Source organism: Plectropomus leopardus, chromosome 7, assembly GCF_026936395.1.
Source record: "Plectropomus leopardus strain MGB_pleo_1.0 chromosome 7, ASM2693639v1, whole genome shotgun sequence".
In the NCBI taxonomy this organism is placed as follows: Eukaryota; Metazoa; Chordata; class Actinopteri; order Perciformes; family Serranidae; genus Plectropomus; species Plectropomus leopardus.
This window is the reverse complement of record NC_142182.1, coordinates 3,387,554-3,406,040: the sequence shown is the minus strand read 5'-3', so window position 1 is coordinate 3,406,040 and position 18,487 is coordinate 3,387,554. Positions and strand designations below refer to the sequence as shown.

Below are 18,487 nucleotides of genomic sequence, written 5' to 3'. Positions count from 1 at the left end.
GGATGGATGCCATTACTTGCTTGTTGAGGTTACCGCATGCAATGTCACTTCTGTGCACTAAGTGCACATAAACAAACAACAGTCTGTCTGCTTTGTTTTTGCATTTGATGGATATTGACATGAAACATGAAGTCACTCTGGTGCAACATTATTCCACACCTGCTCAGTCACAGAGCCAAAAAACAGCTGTTTTTAACCCTTTCAAATCTGAATTGACATCAGTTTTCTTGTGCTGCGTTCAGGCACCCTTCACAAGCTGTTTAGCCCTTTGAAAACTGAGCAAGTTGGTTTAAAAATTAGTTTGAAAAAAATGTTTTTTTAAGGGTTTTCTTATAATTATCTGACAATTTAATACTGAATTACTGAATCCTTGAGTTCCTTAGGTTTTAATTAAGCAGAATTTTTTATTTTTTATATCCAAAAGTATAAAAGAGACAATTAAATGCTACATTTGCATAGTCTGTTGCATATAAATATGAAAAAAGCATTTCACTCCACACTTAATAGCCCTGCCTTTATGGTTTTAGTAAGCGGTTCATTGTGATGGCCAGAACTGTGCCAATATATTTTACTGTCTAACAGATTTGTATTTTAGAGCCTCTAGGCTCTAGTTTTGTAGTAAATACAGGAGAAATGACCACCGCCACCATTTCCTGTGCGGTTTTATTCTGTACCCATTGGCTGAGTCAATATATTGACACCTTTTAATACTTTGCTGTAAATAATATTTGTGTTATGACCATCAATTTTGTGAAGCGGACATATTGGAGTATTGAAAAAACATGGTTGTGTTTTGGTCAACCTCAAGAGGGGCTACCTGAAAAACCAAAGCTCTTTAAAGTTTTTTTTGTCTGCACTAACCTTATCTGTGTTGTTTAATAGGCTGTTAATATCTGTTAATATGTATTTGTACTAGTACATCTGTGCAGGAAACATGATTCTTTTCATCACGCTGACTACACAAACTCACGGACAGCAGTAACTAAAGAGATGAAAAGTGACCTTGGCCTCTCCTTGTACACACTGTTACGCTCATATTCTGAAACTTGTGTGCGTGTGTGTGTGTGTGTATGTCGCTGCGTGGGTTTGTCCCTACCCTTACCTGGAAGTGCTGGCTTTATATTTAGTGCTCTGAAGAAATGCACAATGTGTGTGTGTGTGTGTGTTAGTTAAACATTATTGTAAATGACTGTGTAAACTCAGGTCTCAGATAATTAAGCAGCTTGTATTGCTTTAAGCAAAGTCTAAGCCCTCATTACATTTTTTGCCGAACATGAAAGGAAACAGTCAGCGATCACACATTTGCATAAAACATAATACGACAAAACAACCACAGAGAAAGACTGTGGTTAAAAACAACAACTAAAAGACATTATGTGAGCGACTGTTGACGAAAGACAGCAATGTCTGTGGCCTCAGTTTGTGTTCAGTCAAAGCAACAAGTTTTCAACTTGTTTGAAATTCAGTTCTTCAGCGTTAAGCTCAAGGGCTCGCACAGCTGCAGAGGTCACCTGTGTAATCATTTAACAATACCTCAGTTCCAAGTAACAAGCCCATACCTTTCAGGGGAAATTGTGTATTTCATTGCAATCAAGGACACTGTAAGGTAATTGTTCAGCTGTTACTGGTACTGGTGGTTGTTGATCGAAGTTTGCGAACATCGAACCATTTTAAGGGGCACACCTTAAGTTCATTTTGCTTGTCACAAGTGGTAATACTTGGCCTGAGGGGAAAAAATGTCTCCTGTGTCAAGTTTCAAAAAATAACCGTGATGATTTCTCAGTCATCTCTTTATGTTGACATATATTTATTTTCAAGTGACAGGGGCCTCTAGTGCCATCCGGTTCTTTACACCTTTAGTGTCCACATGATACACTACTAGACAGCAACAGCTGAGAATGAAGCCATACAGAACTGCTGGCGGTGATATTAAAAGCCACCAGACTGCCAGACAGTACCTGCCGTGACAGCATGAAATACAAACAGGCGGCTTTTTCTTGTACACCTTACCTTGTGCCTCTTTTGCCTAAATCTAATCATCCGTGCCAGCATATGCGTTTGTTGACATCCCGATGTTGGTTGCCATGTGCTTTTGTTGCCTAAACATAACCATATGCAGCATAATCCCACCATCTACTTGTGTTGACATCACAGTAGCTGCATCCCGAAATGTCAACAGCAGACACAGAAAGACAGCCTAATATACAGACACGGTAGTCCTCTGCAAAGCAGTAATGTGTAATGACTTGGGATGGGAACACATTTGCAGCACACTGTCATGGTGGAACTCCTAAATTGTAATTAAATACATAAAGGCTAATGATAAAATTAAATTTAAAGTCAGTTGGAAGGGTAGACTGTCATTTAAAACTCTCGCTCTAACAAGCACACATTGTTGCGCTTGTGTTGTCACCTCCTTCAGAGATCAGTGACTAAAAATTATAATTATTTAACCAAACAAAGATATACACAACAAATTCACTGGCCAAGTAGAAATAAGGACCCAATATTTAAACTATAATATCCTGTAATCCTGTGCTGTTTGGGCTTCTGGGAAAGGAAAATGTCTAATCATTGGGGGACATTTTGTAAATACTTCTTTCATTAAGTGGAACAGTGTATTTCCTGGGTCCAGAATGACTTTGTGGTTGCTCCTGTAATGTTGAATTGTCCATGTTATGCTTAATAGTTCTTGTAATGAGTCTTGTTTGAGGGTTCAGTGAACCAGCCTCCTCACACAGCCTCAGGCTCTTCCTGCTTGGTTAAGGTCAGATATAAAGCCAGCCCTCATAATAAAGCCTCCTTCACACACCTCAAACTTCACAATGGCTCTGTCACCCTGACAGCTGCTTTTAGACGAAAGCTGACTGTCTGAGCTGTCTTAAAATCCACTTAAATACTGAAAAGACATATCTGATCTGAATGGAGTTCCCAGTAGGCAGCGACGGTGTTCATCTGGCTGCATACAGACCCAGACTTCCTCTGACGGTACCCAATGTGAAGCCAACACCTGAAGGCTTTGATGAGTCTGGGGACTGTCCGTGCTATGGCGATGGGACCAGTGTAGCATCCCTCGGATCTCATGCCCTGACTGGTTATGAGACTCTGGACTCTCCGCCACACTATGATTTCTATGCCAACACAGAAGTGTGGGGGCGACGGAGGCGTTTCAGACCGTCACTGTACCAGCTGCACGCAAACCCTGAGGTAAGGACTCTCCGTTCTTTATAAGCTCATACAGCTCTTCACAAATGACCAAAATGAAGAATACTCTGGAACAAATCCTGATCCAAGGCTACATCAGTTATCTATATCAATAACAATATTTTGTTGGTTTTTTTACAGTTTCTGGCTGTGATAAATGGTGTGATTTTGGTGGAGGTTTTTTTTATTTATTTTGGCGGACCTGTGGGTTTGGAAGACATCTTTTCTTTAAAAATTACCAAACATTTCAACAGAAAAGTAAGAGTAGGCAAAAATCATTGGAGAAAAGAAAATGCCAAAAAATGTTACAGAAAAAGAAAATCCTCGAGTCCAAGTGAAAGTTTGAGCCAAATTTGAAGAAATTCCTTTAAGGCATTCTTGAGATATCACATTCACAAAAATGGGACGTACAGTTGGATGGACAATCTGAAAACATAATGCCTCTGGCCACAGCTGTCACTGGCATGGAGGTCTAACAATCAATCCATCCAATCTAGAAATTAATCAGCATAATGGAGACAATCATAGTTGCAGTCCCATACAAAACAGTTAAAAATTACCTGAATCTGAATAAGGTTGTAAAGATATATTGTAAATTTGATGATTTTGGCCGACATTAATGAAATTTACTTGATTTTATTCGACATAGGTCGACGCTAGTCCTCCCTTGTATGAGGAGACAACAGGTGGAAATATGGAAGGAGGAGACAGCTCTGAGGGCGATGAAGATGAGCAGAAGGATCCTCCACCTGAACCTACTCGTTTCGGCTGGGTACAGGGAGTCATGGTGAGCCGGGTCAGACCACTGTGGGGACTCTGGGGTATCTGTGAGCTGTAACTGCATAAAAGTAATCTTTAAATTTACAGAGAAAAAACAACTAATCTAATAAACATTGTGTTTTGTGTTTTGGTTTAACCACATCAGTAAGTAACTGTCTTTTTGTAGATCCGTTGCATGTTAAACATCTGGGGGGTGATCTTGTACCTGAGGTTGCCTTGGATCACTGCTCAAGCTGGAATAGGTGCGTCCAGCAAAACCTCCTCATGCTTGTTGATTTAATGCACCAAATGTCTAATATTTCTTAGATACTAAAACTTCAGTTTGGCCCACTGCAATTACTGTCTCTTTCTCTGTTGTCTCTCCATCAGGTCTGACCTGGGTGATTATCCTGCTCTCCTCTTGTATCACTGGGATCACCGGTCTCTCCACCTCAGCCATCGCTACCAACGGCAAGGTCAAAGGAGGTCTGTTTACTCAGTGATACATACAACCTACCATACATACCTTCTCAATGAATACATAGGGACTGTGATCAAATGAAAGACTAATATCAGAAAAACATATGAACTGTATCTGACTTTGTTTCATATTATGATGATCCAGCCCATTTTTATTACAAAGTTGTCATATACTGCCACTTTTTCAGTGATTTCAGCATGAGATCCCAACGGCAAAAGCCATAATTGCGTCCACACCGCTGAATGGCATCAGCTGAGATAACACGTTCTTATGCTAAGTCGTCACATATTGCCCCTTTGAAGTGGACTTCTGTGTCTACATATCACACTCACAGGTATCCTTCTGTATCTGCTGTTGGCATTCTGGGATGCTGCTACCATGATGTCAACATAAGTACATGTGGTATAGGCAACACAAGCACATGGCAACAATACTGGAATGTCAACAAATGCACATGTTGGCACAACAAACTCTTGACTTTCCTGTAGGAGTCCGGTGTTCACTTCCCATCTCAATGTGATGCGTTTTTTCTACACCTTACCATGCGCCTCTTTTACCTTAAACTAACCATCCGTGCCAGCATGTGTGTTTGTTGATGTCCCGGTATTGGTTTCCATGTGCTTTTATTGCCTGAACATAGCCACCTGCAGCATAATCCCACCATGTGGTTGTGTTGACATTCCGGTAGCAGCAATCTAAAACGTCAATAGCAGACGCAGAAGGATACCTTTAGTATAATATGTAGACGCAGAAGTCCACTGCAAAGCTGCAGTATTTTATTGCTTTGGTTGAGAATGTGTTGCATGACCACATTTCCATCCATATATGTGTCCTGCTGTTCCTCTTCCCACTCTCTTCAGGTGGGACCTACTTCCTGATCAGTCGTAGCCTCGGTCCAGAGCTGGGTGGGTCCATCGGTCTAATCTTTGCTTTTGCCAATGCTGTAGCTGTGGCCATGCACACTGTGGGTTTTGCTGAGACTGTTACAGACCTCATGTTTGTAAGTACAACACTAATGAGTGTTAATATGGACATGGAGCTGCCTTTTCTATGATACTGCACACTAAATACAAACCTTATATTTCTCTGAAATTTCTTCCTCAGGAACATGGAGCTGTCATGGTGGACCGAACCAATGACATCCGAATCATTGGCATCATCACTGTCACGTGTCTACTTGGTATCTCAATGGCTGGCATGGCTTGGGAGTCAAAGGTTAGCAAAACCAAATATATGAGATCATGGTGATCTGCCATCATGGTCAACCCTTTGAACTTTAAACCCTTGATTTCTTTCGAAAACATGTAAAGAAGGCAATGAGCAATTTAACAAGAAAAGAAAATATTAGCAAGATATTTGTAAAAAGTTACCAAAAATTTAAAAATTACTACAAAAAAAAAAGAAAAAAAACAAACAGACAGGGAATGAGATGAAAAAAGGACCAACTTCATTTTGATTAATAATTATGAATACATTTTTCTGGACATTTTTCCCTCATTTTGTGATAACTTTCTAATAATTCTCTCACACTATTTTTCAATCTAATTTTTAGGTAATTTGTCTGTTGACTTTCAATGATTTCCTGCACTTTGCAGGATATTTTATGCCAAGTTGCTGATTGCCTTTTTTGAAAGAAATCAAACGAATTTGCCGAGGTTTGAAAGGTTTAAACGCTTGTGAAAGGTGTCTGAAGTCAGCACACGAAAACTAATGACAGTCCAGGTTTCAAAGTATTAATAACAAGCAGTTGGGATTTTAATCATGTAAATTAAAAGATTTATCTGATGTTTTATCACTGCAGAGGTTACATAATTAATTTATTTGGGAAATAGTTTTTCTTGATGAGAGCTGAATGAGAAGATCATTTCTATAATGATGCAATAAATCTGCAACCTCATAGGCAGATGACACTAAATCCTACATACTGGACCTTTGAGTTAGCATTGAAACTGGAAGAATTACACACATCAGAATGTTTACTGTGTTTAATTTAAGAAACTCAGGTTCTTTTTTTAGTTTAATGAGATACTTTAGCTCGTTTTTACATGTAAATGAATGTCTGCAGCAACATGTTTACTGTATATTCTGCCCTCCACAGGCCCAGATTTTGTTTTTCCTGGTCATCATGGTGTCATTTGCCAGTTACATTGTTGGAACAATCATCCCTGCTACAGCACAGAAACAAGCCAAGGGTTTCTTTAGCTACAAAGGTACCTGTGCAGCCCTTGTTCAGAGTATGCAACATTTTCTGTGTCAATATAGAGCCATTTAAAATGTGTGTGGTAGTTTTTATCCAAATCAAGGATAACCAAGTCTCTCCCTGTCAGAATTCCGCTGTAAACCGACTCTTTCACCTTGAACAGCTGATATCTTTGCTGCCAATTTTGTTCCCAACTGGCGAGGACCAGAGGGCAGCTTCTTTGGCATGTTCTCCATTTTCTTCCCCTCTGCCACGGGCATCCTGGCAGGAGCTAACATCTCTGGAGATCTCAAGGTTTGTTTCCCCTCTCTGCCTTTTTTTCTTGCAAAATCCAGTTTTTGAGAACAACATGCATTGATGTCAGTGGAAAATAAACCTGCTTCCTCACATATCATGCTGTTCATGCATGTGAAAAAAAATCATCATTTCCTCAAATTAACATGCAGGTGAAATCTGAAACTAAATTAGAAATTAAATAACCTCATGCTTGTCCTTCCCAGGATCCAACAGTGGCCATCCCCAGAGGAACGCTGTCCGCAATATTCTGGACCACAATATCCTACCTCATCATCACTGCAACCATAGGTACTTTTACCTACATAGTGCTTCCTATATTTCACCCTGTTGAGGTGATTTATGTTTGTTTTAGGTGTATGAATGTATAAGTGTGCAGCGCTTAAGTCCGGTGAGTGTGTTACTTACCTTCAGATTTTTAGACTAATAAATACACAATACACTTATTTAACAGGAATACAAATGTAAACCTTTTGAATTTGACTTTCTCTTGGTTACGTAAGATGAGACTTAATTTCCGTGTTAACGCATTATAAAATACACTTCATTTGGGGCGCCCAGTGGCCCACCTGGTAGAGTGAGTGCCCCGTGTGCAGAGAGACTATGTATTTGCTGCAACTGCCACAGGTTTGACTCCAGCCTGTTACCCTTTGCTGCATGTTGTCCCCTCTTTCTCCGCTTTTCACGTTTAAATTGTCATATCCAAATAAAGGCAAAAAAGCCAAAAAAAATTCTTATCTTTTGAAAAACACACCTCATTCAAACTCAGCAGAAACAAAATAAAACTCGCATGGTTACTCTTGATGGTAATCTAGTTAGTAAGTTCATCATTCCAATAATCACTAACTCCAGTTTGGTCTAAATAAATCCTTAATTCACCAAATTAGATGTAAAAAAAACCCATGCCATTATTCCCCACGGTTTCTCTCTGCCTGTTGGCTGCCGTCTGTTCACAGTCCTGTAACTTCTCCCTCCACCACTAGGTGTCGCTGTGACTCTCAGCTCAGCTGCCTGTTCCACCAGTAGAGACAGAGACTGAGCTCTGGTGGTGCGTGCTGTGCACTACATACAATGAGTTTAGGAGCACCTGTATTTATGACAACACTGAAAAATATACCTGGGATTTCTAGATACTCCAGTAAATCATAATACCATGATACCACCCAAGCCTAGTGACGACCATGATTCATTATTTTAAAAACAATTAAGCCACTTGTGGCTGTCTTGATTATTTTACAGAAAGTTTTAAATGTTGGTAAATAGCATTCTCTACATGCAAACATTGTTCTTTTAATGTTAGATTTAATGATTTTTAACATTTTTTCCTTTTTCAAACAGTTTACAGCAAAAAATAAATAGATAAATAAATTCAATACTTGTTTGCCACATAAAATTATGCAAATGTCAAGACCATTTTTGATTTCAGGGTCTTTGGTAAGTCAAACAATTTTTTTTTCTCAAATTACTGTGTAATCAAGCTGCATTTAAGGAGTGCTTAGGACCAAGCATTCATACATAGACTGTCAAAACTTGAAAAAGAACTGCTGGATATTTGTGGTTATAAATCACAAATACACGAAGGAAATTATGAGCCTTACTTTAATTTTTAAATAACACTCAGTCAGTGATCATATCAGCAAATGCATTTCAATCCCACACAGCCACACTGCCATATTACCGAGGAGAGAGAGCCTCCTGCTGGATATCTGTGGTCATAATCTCCAGTAATCTCCATTTACACTGCAGCAGAATTTTGAACATTCATATATTTTTAAAAAATATTTGTATTACAAGGTATTACAAGAGTTCTCAAAAGCTGAAAATTTAAGCTGACCATCCAAAATTTAATTCTTCCATCAATTTTTTTCTCCCCTCCAGGCCCCATAAAGGGCTCAATAATAGTTACATAGTAGTAGTTAGTTACAATTTGCTTAATATTTATAATTTCATTGTTATTTTCGGGATTTGAGGTTGAATAATTCTTGTGTGTGTGTGTGTATTTTTTCATGCATGCTTGTGTCCATGTGTGTGTGTGTGTGTGTGTGTGTGTGTGTGTGTGTGTGTGTTTGCCCCTAGGATCGTGTGTGGTGCGGGATGCATCTGGACTGTTAAACGACACACTGTTACTGTCCTCCTCTCCTGAGGACTGTGTTGGTTTAGCCTGCCAGTATGGATGGGACTTCACAGGGTGCATCAACAGTAGCACATGTACCTATGGCATCAGTAACTACTATCAGGTCAGCACAAGCTCAATCACAAGACACAAAAATGAAAGAAATGTGCATTTATTCTGTTCGCTGTTTCTCAGTGTAAAGCCCAATATGAAGACATTGTAGGGGGATCTGTGGAAATCCTCCTTTCTGATGAGCAAACTCTATTCTGGTAATTTCTTTAGTGCATGTTGGCACCTTATTTACCCTGAAAAACTTGTTCAAACTTTAATTATGAATTGTGGTGTTCAAAATATATAAATATTTTTTATAGTTTTCTTTCTTTAAAAAATCTTGCCAACTTTTTCCTTGAGAACTTTTTGGTGTTTCTTTAAAAATTTTTGGGGTGATTTTTCTTTTTTCATTTTTTTATTGGCGACTCAGTAGATCATCCTGTAAACAGACATTATCACTTCTGGAGAGAGACAAGAGACTCACATACATTATATATTTCTGTGTGTAGTCAATGAGCCTGGTGTCAGCCTTCGCCCCTCTCATCACTGCTGGGATATTTGGGGCGACACTGTCCTCTGCTTTGGCCTGCCTGGTGTCCGCTCCCAAAGTCTTCCAGGTACACACACACACACACACACACAGACACACACACACACAAATGCACACACACACACACAAGCTTGTCTGTCTTGTTTTCTCTGCTATGACAAAGAAATATGACCTTTTTTTTTGGTAGTGTCTGTGTAAGGACAAACTCTACCCTCTCATTGGCATTTTTGGCAAAGGCTACGGCAAGAATGATGAACCGCTCAGAGGCTACCTGCTAACATACATCATCGCTGTCTGCTTCATCCTCATTGGTGAGAAACTCTAACCCTTACAGCAGGGATTTTAGCAATTATGTATCCTGAAATTTCTTAATAGGAATATGGGTTGGTAGGTGAGTTTTAGATCTCCTCAGCCCTCCCAGTTGATGACTGGAATCTTACAAAGTAGAAAAAGAGACCACATGATATTAAAGATGATAACTTTAAGAATATAATGAACTACGTATCTGTTAACCTCTGTCTTCTCTCTCCTCCAGCCGAGCTAAACACCATCGCTCCCATCATCTCCAACTTCTTCCTCTGCTCATACTGCCTGATCAACTTCAGCTGCTTCCATGCCTCAATCACCAACTCACCAGGTACTAAACTCACAAACAACACATCTTTCTTTAATGGACAGATTATAAATGCATGAATGGATGCATGAATAAATCAGTATTACAAAAGACAAAGTCACAGATTTAATGATGATTTTGGTTACTCTGTCTCAAAGATTTTAGGATGTTTTATAGGATTATAGTGATATCCAAGACTTTAGGACATTTCTTATTATCTGAAACCAGCATAACGAATGATGTCTCGGCTACCCACGGTCAGAGAAAACCAGGAAAAGTAATAGAATTACACAGTCACATTTTCCAGGCCTGGGAAAGTCACAGTATTAGAAAAAAATCTCTTAAAGTTTTGGAAAAGTCATGTAATTTTGTTGTGTGCAATGTAAAGTATTCTAAAATAACAGCAAATTTGTAGGATTTTAGGATATTTCTAGCATTTCATCTCTGATGGGGGTATGGGGATCCTCCACTGGCACCTTTTTGATAAACAAGCTTTATTTTGATGCTGTTTTATGCACTCTGGCAATTTATGTATACTACAAGCACAAAAATAATTCCCATTGTGAGTACCTTTAATTTTATTGTGAATTTCTAAAATGGTTGGGGGGCCACCCAGCACCTTATCAGGGGCCAGATTTGGCCTGTGAGCTGAAAGATGAGTATCGCTGGTGCATGGTATTTGCATGTGTGTGTCTCCAGGTTGGCGTCCATCCTTCAGGTTCTACAGTAAGTGGCTGTCGTTACTGGGCTCTCTGTGTTGTGCGGTTATAATGTTCCTGCTGAACTGGTGGGCAGCACTCATTGCCTTTGGCATCGTCTTCCTCCTTTTGGGATACACACTCTACAAGAAGCCTGGTAGACTCACACACACACGCAGTCACACTGCACACACACAACAGCCACCATCATTTGCTCTGTTCTAACACTGCTTCTCTTAGCTGTAAACTGGGGCTCATCGATGCAGGCGAGCTCCTACAACATGGCTCTGAACCAGTGTGTAGGCCTCAACCATGTGGAGGACCATGTCAAGAACTACAGGTCAGTGAAGGGTTAATATACCTATAGTTTTTCTTCTTCGGTAGAAGATAAATGTTCTCACCAATAGGTGACGTAACGGTGGCAACATCCATTATTTTTACATGGTTTGCTTAGCTTAGCCTGAAGAATAGGGGGAAAGGCGGCCTGGCTCTGTCCAAAGCTCATAAGTTAACATGTTATATCTGTATCTCATAAATTCTGAAGCTCTCTGCGACATCGTTGTGAAAAAAGGGGCTATTTAAATAAAGTCCTTACTTATTTAATTGTTTGATCCGTACAAAAAAAAAGGTGGTTCAAGGAGTTTATTTTTGGACAGTGCCAGGCAAGCTCTTTGACCTTGCATCCAGGCCTCGAGCTCTCTTATCTAACTTGTCTAATCTCTCTGCAAGAAAGCAAATAAGAATTTTTTTCCATATGAAAAACTTTTCCTTTAAAGTTCACATGAATGCAGTATAAGCAGTGAATCGACAGACAGTAGCAGTATGCTTTGACAGTGGAGTAAATTATGAAAAAGTATTACCATAAGAAGTACTTAAAGTTAGCTAAGTAACTTTAAAAGTGTCTGTGGTGCAACTGTGATTAAATTTACTCAAGCTGCTCAAAAGTCAAGATCATGTCCAAAACATGTAAAAACAATAAATATGTCAAAGAAACAGTGTAATTTCTTGAAGGTCAACAAAGGTGGACATGTGTCTGCAGAAGCTCTCAACCAGACTTCAGTCTCTCTGATGTGCTCCCCTTCCAGACCCCAGTGTTTGGTGCTAACAGGCCCCCCCAGCAGTCGCCCGGCTCTGGTAGATCTCGCCTCCTGTTTCACGAAGCATCTCAGTCTCATGATGTGTGGCTATGTGGTCACTGTGAGTCTAACCCAACATGCACACACTCTACCTAGTGAAGATTTTATGTCTGATTCAGTGAAAACATAAACATATTTGTTTAATAATCATGTCTCTCACAGTGTTTTCAGTTGAGGATTAAAATCATTATTTTATGACTCTGTGTCTGTCAGGCTGATCCAGGCATGGCCTCCTCATCAGTGGTGGAAAAGGCGAGCAGCGACAGTCATGTTACCTGGTTGAACCGACGGAAAGTTAAGGCTTTCTACAGAGGTGTAGTCGCCACAGAGCTACGATCAGGAGTCAACATGCTGCTACAGGTCAGAATCACCAGATCATTCCCATATAGAACTCATCAAACACCACAGCTTTTGCAGTGATTTCTGAGTAAGATACCAACGCCTAAAGCCACCTTTCACAGCTGTATGATTTGCCACCGGACGTCACCTGTCTCAGCAGCATAATGCACAGACAGCTGGAGTCAGTTGAGAACGCAGCCGATAACAACGGAATATAAAGAGCATAAAGGTCCCTATAGGGCAGCAGGAGGGTGGATGGATCCAACAAACCCTGGACTTTCATGCTGGAGTCCAGTGTTCGCTTCCTTTCTAAATGTGATGTTTTTTTCCCAAATCTAACCATCTGTGCCCTTGTTGCCTAAGCTTAACCACGCGTGCCAGTGTTTCTTAATGTCCTGGCGTGGGTTGCCATGTGATTTTGTTGCTGAAACATAACCACATGCAACGTAATCCCACCATGTGCTTTTGTTGACGTCACAGTGGCTGCATCCCGAAACATCAACAGCAGACACAGAAGGATACCTAGAGCATAATATGTATCCGCAGAAGTCCACTGCAAAGCGGCAACATGTGACAACTTGAGATGAGAACGTGTTGGACAGGTCAGATTGATCTCGTCTTCTTCTCTTGTTGTTGACTGTCCATCAGGGGGCAGGTTTGGGTCGTATTAAGCCAAATGTTCTGCTGATGGGTTTCAAGAATGACTGCTATTGTGACACACCTCAGGCTGCACACAACTACATAACAATATTGCAGTGAGTATAGAAAACCTCATTCTATGTGTGTGTGTGTGTGTGTGTGTGTGTGTACTTTTGTACCATTGTTATGCGCACTGACAGTGATGTTTTTGCAATAAAGCTGTCGTGCGTTTCAGTGATGCCTTTGACCTTCAGTACGGTGTGTGCATGCTGAGAATGAAGGAGGGACTAGATGTGTCTCATCCATCTCAATCACATGGTGAGAGTCTTATTTCCTATTAGGGTGGAGCACACTGAGAGTTAATTCCTACTGCACCATCACTGAACTCTGACTGCTGCTGCTGCAGCTACGCTAGTGTTAGCAAGGGGCATGGTGGGAAAAGCTGTTCACAGCCAACATCATAACACAGCAGATTCTTTTGTTTTGATTTCAGTCAATCCAGGCTTTGATGGAGGACAAGAGGTTATAAACACCATCTCTGCTCCTTCCTGCATTCAAACAAGAACTACATGTATGTACATACTTGATCATATCATTTTGATTCATTCAATTGTTATGGGGAGTTTTTATGTGCTTTTGTCTGCCTTAATGTTCGTCGCTTTGTTTGGTCTCCTTAAAGGAGTTAGAAAATGCAAGCTATTATTTTTGTCTTCATTTTATTTTATTTTATTTATTTTATCATGTTTATTGATTTTTCCCTCAATCTAGAAAAATTGTGAACAAGGGTCCTTAAATTAAATTTTAAAAATTCAAGGGTAAGTTCAGTTTTTTCCATCCTGGACCTTATTTTCCAATGGTTTTGTGTTTAAGTGAGTAATGGGAACAATAGTTTTTTAAATAAGTCCAGAATTTAGTGAGAGCGCTTCATTTAGCACCAGCAAAACAAGCGCCAATGACACCACTCTGGGTATGTTTGCGCTGTAAATTTAAGTCCACTGAAAGTGCTTGCACTGACAGACTTAGATTTTTCTTCTGAGCATTTGACATCATTATGGAAAGGATCCGTACAAACTTCGAACTTTTTTTATTAAAGAGTAAGATCATTTTTCTTTAACCAGAAACAGCCCCAAAATCCCCAATGCCACTTCCACAAGACTCCATTTAAATAAACAGCAAATTTAGCGTGTAGAGTCAGCATATTTTCACATCTAACTGGGTGAATTTAGAGTTTATTTAAGCCCAACCAGAGCTGGTTATTGTTGGAACAATGGAAGACAAACCAAGATGTTGAGGGTTTTTTTCATTTCTGTCAACTTTGAATAAAATGTGTTTTATGATGGCAAAATTGCTATGTATTTAAAGGGAGTCTGGTGTGTTGGGGGATGGCGAATTCAGGGCTGTTTCTGGTTAAATAAGGTCGAATCTTTGTGGTCTTAGTCCCTGAGTGGTTACATTGCAGCCTGTTTTGCCACAATGCTTCTGCTCAGTACTGACTAATTTCAAAATCAGTTGTTTCCATGAGTGAAACAAAAGCATGAGAAATAGAGTGCAGGTTGGGAAATACCAGAGTTTCCCTTTGAATATCATAAAATGTATACATTGGTGTAATTAAAATATGCACACTTGTTTGCAGCTTCCGTCTCCATTGAAGCAGAGCCTCAGCCTTCTACAATGTTCCAGAAAAAACAAGGAAAGAAGACCATCGATGTATACTGGCTGTCCGATGACGGAGGTCTGATTATCTCTCCATCTATCACCTTATTTTCTTTTGTTAAGACTATTATTACAAGTTTCTATATTCATTTTTGCGTATTTGTATGTGGTTTACCAGGTCTGACCCTGTTGCTGCCCTACCTGCTGACTCGGAGGAAGCGCTGGGCCAAATGTAAGGTCCGAGTGTTTGTTGGGGGAGAAACGGACAAGAAAGAAGAGCAGAGAGAGGAGTAAGCACTTGAATTACTTCATTTTATTGCAGGTTGCTCATAATTTAGTCGGCTTTCTTTGGGTCATTTGCCAAAAAAGGGTTTCAGTGGTCACTTGGGGGTGACAGAAAAAAACAACACTGGCATATTATTACCTGAAACGGCTGATTTGAGTGACATGTTATGAAACTTTTGCCTGTTCAAAATGGTAATAATAATAATAATAATAATAATAATAATAATAAAGGAGTATTGCTGTGGTTAACAAGTATGAGATTATGTGGAAAAAATGTGAAGACTGTATTGCACATTACAGATTTACATTCTCTCTCCAGGGTGCTGGCACTGATCAAGAAGTTTCGTCTTGGTTTCCATGACGTTGAAGTGCTTCCAGACATCAACCAGAGCCCCCAGCCTGCAAAGTAAGGCTACCAAAACTTGTCTTTATTAAGCAAAAGACAAACAACATCTCTGTAGGGATCATTTCCATAATGTTGTCAGACAATTTGAATATCAATCTGAGCCTGTCAGTCGCAAAAAATAAGCACCTTTCATGGACATGCATTGACAAGTGCTCAAACGTGTCTGTCTCATAAATATTTTAATATAGAGAGATATGACTTCAAAGATCCAGAACCAAAATGTGCATCACAACAAAAATGTAACTGGAGTGAAAACCTCAACATCAGGATTGCCAGATTAAATAAAAAAAACAAACATTGTAAAAAGATAAATAAATTAACCCCTACTTGATTTTCTTTATTGCATACTTTCTACATTGCCTTTGTATGCTCCAGTGTCCATCAGTTTGAGGACATGGTGGGTCACTTCAGGCTGGACACAAATCTCAAACAGCACTCTGATTCTGGGCCAGCGAGGCAGCAGGAGGAGTCGTGGATGATCACTGAGCAGGATCTAGAGAGGAACAAGGCCAAGGTCTGACACACACGCAGAAACACAGACACTGACTGAGGTTTATAAACACTTTTACAGATACATATACACTCACTGAAATGAGAATCACTCCGTAGATTAGGGGCATTATTTATCAAATAGGGGGAGGCCTGACAAATCATTCAGGAGGGACATATGCTTTTTATTTTTGGCTTGAGAGGAGGGACATGCAACTTTAAATTTTTAAATGTATTTTACCACTGTTTTGTTTTTTTGTTTTTAAGAAAATATGTTTTCTTAAAAAACAACAAAAAATGGCATTTTTTCTTTATTTGGGGTGATTTTTTTTTTTTACTATAAAATTAGGGATTTTCTTTTCTTTCAACTTTTTTTTGTTTTGTTTTCTCTAAAATTCACCAAAAATTAATTATAGCCAGAAACTGTGAAATTATCATTAGATTTTTAAATTTCAGTTGGTTCTTAAACACAACATGTGTTATTATACAGGTTTGTGAAAAAAAAAAATTCCATGGCTTTTCCACAACTTTCAGGGTATATTTAGTTTTCCAAAACTTTTCCAGGCCTCGAAATTGTTATTTGCAAATTCCATGACATTTCTAGGTTATAAACTCTTATAAACTCTTTTTGTGTGATGCAGTCTCTCCGTCAGATTCGTCTAAATGAGGTCCTGCAGGATTATTCAAGAGAAGCTGCTCTGATTGTTATGTAAGTACAGTAATGCTACTTTTTAGGTCATGGGAGTGCTACTTTATTTAAAGGTAGAGGGAGTCGTTTTTAAAGCCACAGCACATCCCTTTGCCTTTAAAAGGTGATCATTTGTGCTTTGAAGTTATTATTAGAAGTCAAATTGTCACTCCATGTGTCTGACAGCACCATGCCAGTGGGGAGAAGAGGGGTGTGTCCCAATACTCTGTACATGGCATGGCTGGATTTCTTATCACGTGATCTGAGACCTCCAGTCCTGTTGGTCAGAGGAAATCAAGAAAACGTCCTCACCTTCTACTGCCAATGAAATGCCCCCTTAAGACCAGAATACACTAAATCTAATTAATGCACTAATGTGCTGACATTATTATTCTTGATTTAGACATGTCAGTGCATTGGTGATTGTTTATGATCATCTAATTCTGTAAATAATGTATGATTCCTGTAATGACCATGTGCTGGCTCTTAAATTCGAAATCTTAATTGTGCACACATTAATAAGTCCTGTAAATCACTGACGGGAACATAGGCCTAATAAACGGTATCCATTATTGATTGTAAAGACAATTGTTGATCAAAATGATTTGGAATGTTTGATAATTATGTGCATAAATGTTTTTTTGCCCCTGTAAATGTATGGCACAAAGGTGATTGACTATAGCTCAATTTTATTTGATTTAAAAAGAAGAAATGTCAAAACAAATAGAGTGTGTGCATGTGCATGTGCATGTGTGTGTGTGTGTGTGTGTGTGTGTGTGTGTGTGTGCCAATAACATTTGCTATTCCAGTAGGTTTTCAGACTCTTCAGACATAACCAGCATCATTATGCCACCATAATACCCACATATTGTATATGGTCAATGTTTTTCACATGCTGCAATTAAAGTACTGTAGTAACTTTGACGCACTAGTTCATGCATTCTTTACTGCTGATTATTGCATCTGCCAAACCACAAGGCTATAATTTTAAGGAGCACTCAAACTGCAAGCCTTTGACATCCAGGCTTGTTAGTTTGTCATCTAAATATACATAGGCCTACAGTAGTGCTAAATATATTGTATGAGTTTGCAAAATTACAGTGTCAATTGTTCAGTAGCTACTACATAATTCAATTTAATTCATTATCAATTCAATTCACAGCTGATGTAACATGACTGATGCAACTTCAGTGGAAAAACAAAGTTTCGCTGCCGGATAAGAGTTCCTGTCTGACAGTACAAAATAAGAAGAGGTCTCACTCTAATCGGGGACACTCAACTTGCTTTGGCTGGGGGGCCACGTTTGCAGTATGACAGTTACAGCAGCCCCATACATGTTTTTAAGATTTTTGGAAATATCTAGGATTTTAGGACGCTTCTAGGTTTAAGACGTTTCCAGGATTTTAGGACATTTTCCAGAATTTAGGGACTTTTTATAGCATTTTAGGACATTTCTAGAATTTTAAAATGTTTCTATGATTTTAGGACATTCCTACGATTTGAGGACATTTCTTGGATTTTAGGGAGTTTCTAGGATTTTAGGACATTTCCAGGACTGTGGGACAAGAGAGCTTAGCTTGGATGTCAAGGGGTGTTGCATCCTCCACTGGCATTTTTTTTTTAAATAAACAAGCTCTGTTTTGATGCTGTTTCTGCAATCTCACACCTTATGTTGCTATATTTAAAGTACATAAACAATTACCAGTTTGAATCACTTTTTTATTGTGAATTAGAAAGTGGTTGGAGGCCACCCAGTGGGCTGTAAATTGAGTAAAGAAACATAGGGACTAACTAGAATGAATTTGCAAACATCTGCCTAATAGCTAATCTAAACTAATATCGAGTCTATTTTTTGCCTGAAGACGCGTGTTTAACGTTTGCGTTTGGTA

The 18,487-nt window shown here is 39.2% G+C and overlaps 1 protein-coding gene across 1 annotated transcript; it reads left to right on the top strand.

Annotated features, from left to right (window-relative positions):
- Nucleotides 1–2,818: 2,818 nt before the first annotated feature.
- On the top strand, nucleotides 2,819–17,522 carry slc12a3 (solute carrier family 12 member 3). Its single transcript, XM_042495686.2, has 26 exons — nucleotides 2,819–3,207; nucleotides 3,854–3,991; nucleotides 4,151–4,226; nucleotides 4,354–4,449; nucleotides 5,305–5,444; nucleotides 5,549–5,659; nucleotides 6,543–6,654; nucleotides 6,808–6,938; nucleotides 7,145–7,229; nucleotides 9,015–9,175; nucleotides 9,612–9,719; nucleotides 9,840–9,963; nucleotides 10,188–10,289; nucleotides 10,965–11,120; nucleotides 11,204–11,303; nucleotides 12,049–12,160; nucleotides 12,313–12,459; nucleotides 13,087–13,193; nucleotides 13,313–13,395; nucleotides 13,571–13,648; nucleotides 14,711–14,809; nucleotides 14,909–15,020; nucleotides 15,335–15,421; nucleotides 15,797–15,935; nucleotides 16,552–16,619; nucleotides 16,785–17,522. Exons 1-26 carry the CDS (start codon nucleotides 2,923–2,925, stop codon nucleotides 16,924–16,926), a joined length of 3,099 nt encoding a protein of 1,032 aa, XP_042351620.2. The 5' UTR covers nucleotides 2,819–2,922; the 3' UTR covers nucleotides 16,927–17,522.
- The last annotated feature ends 965 nt before the right edge of the window (nucleotides 17,523–18,487 follow it).

What these genes read in the sequence shown, in the direction of transcription:
- slc12a3 (XM_042495686.2), top strand. Translation starts at nt 2,923, where the DNA reads ATGGAGTTCCCAGTAGGCAGCGACGGTGTTCATCTGGCTGCATACAGA. An exon ending in GCTGGGTACAGGGAGTCATG is followed by an intron (nt 3,992 to 4,150) that starts GTGAGCCGGGTC and finishes GTCTTTTTGTAG; the next exon opens with ATCCGTTGCATGTTAAACAT. An exon ending in CAACGGCAAGGTCAAAGGAG is followed by an intron (nt 4,450 to 5,304) that starts GTCTGTTTACTC and finishes CACTCTCTTCAG; the next exon opens with GTGGGACCTACTTCCTGATC.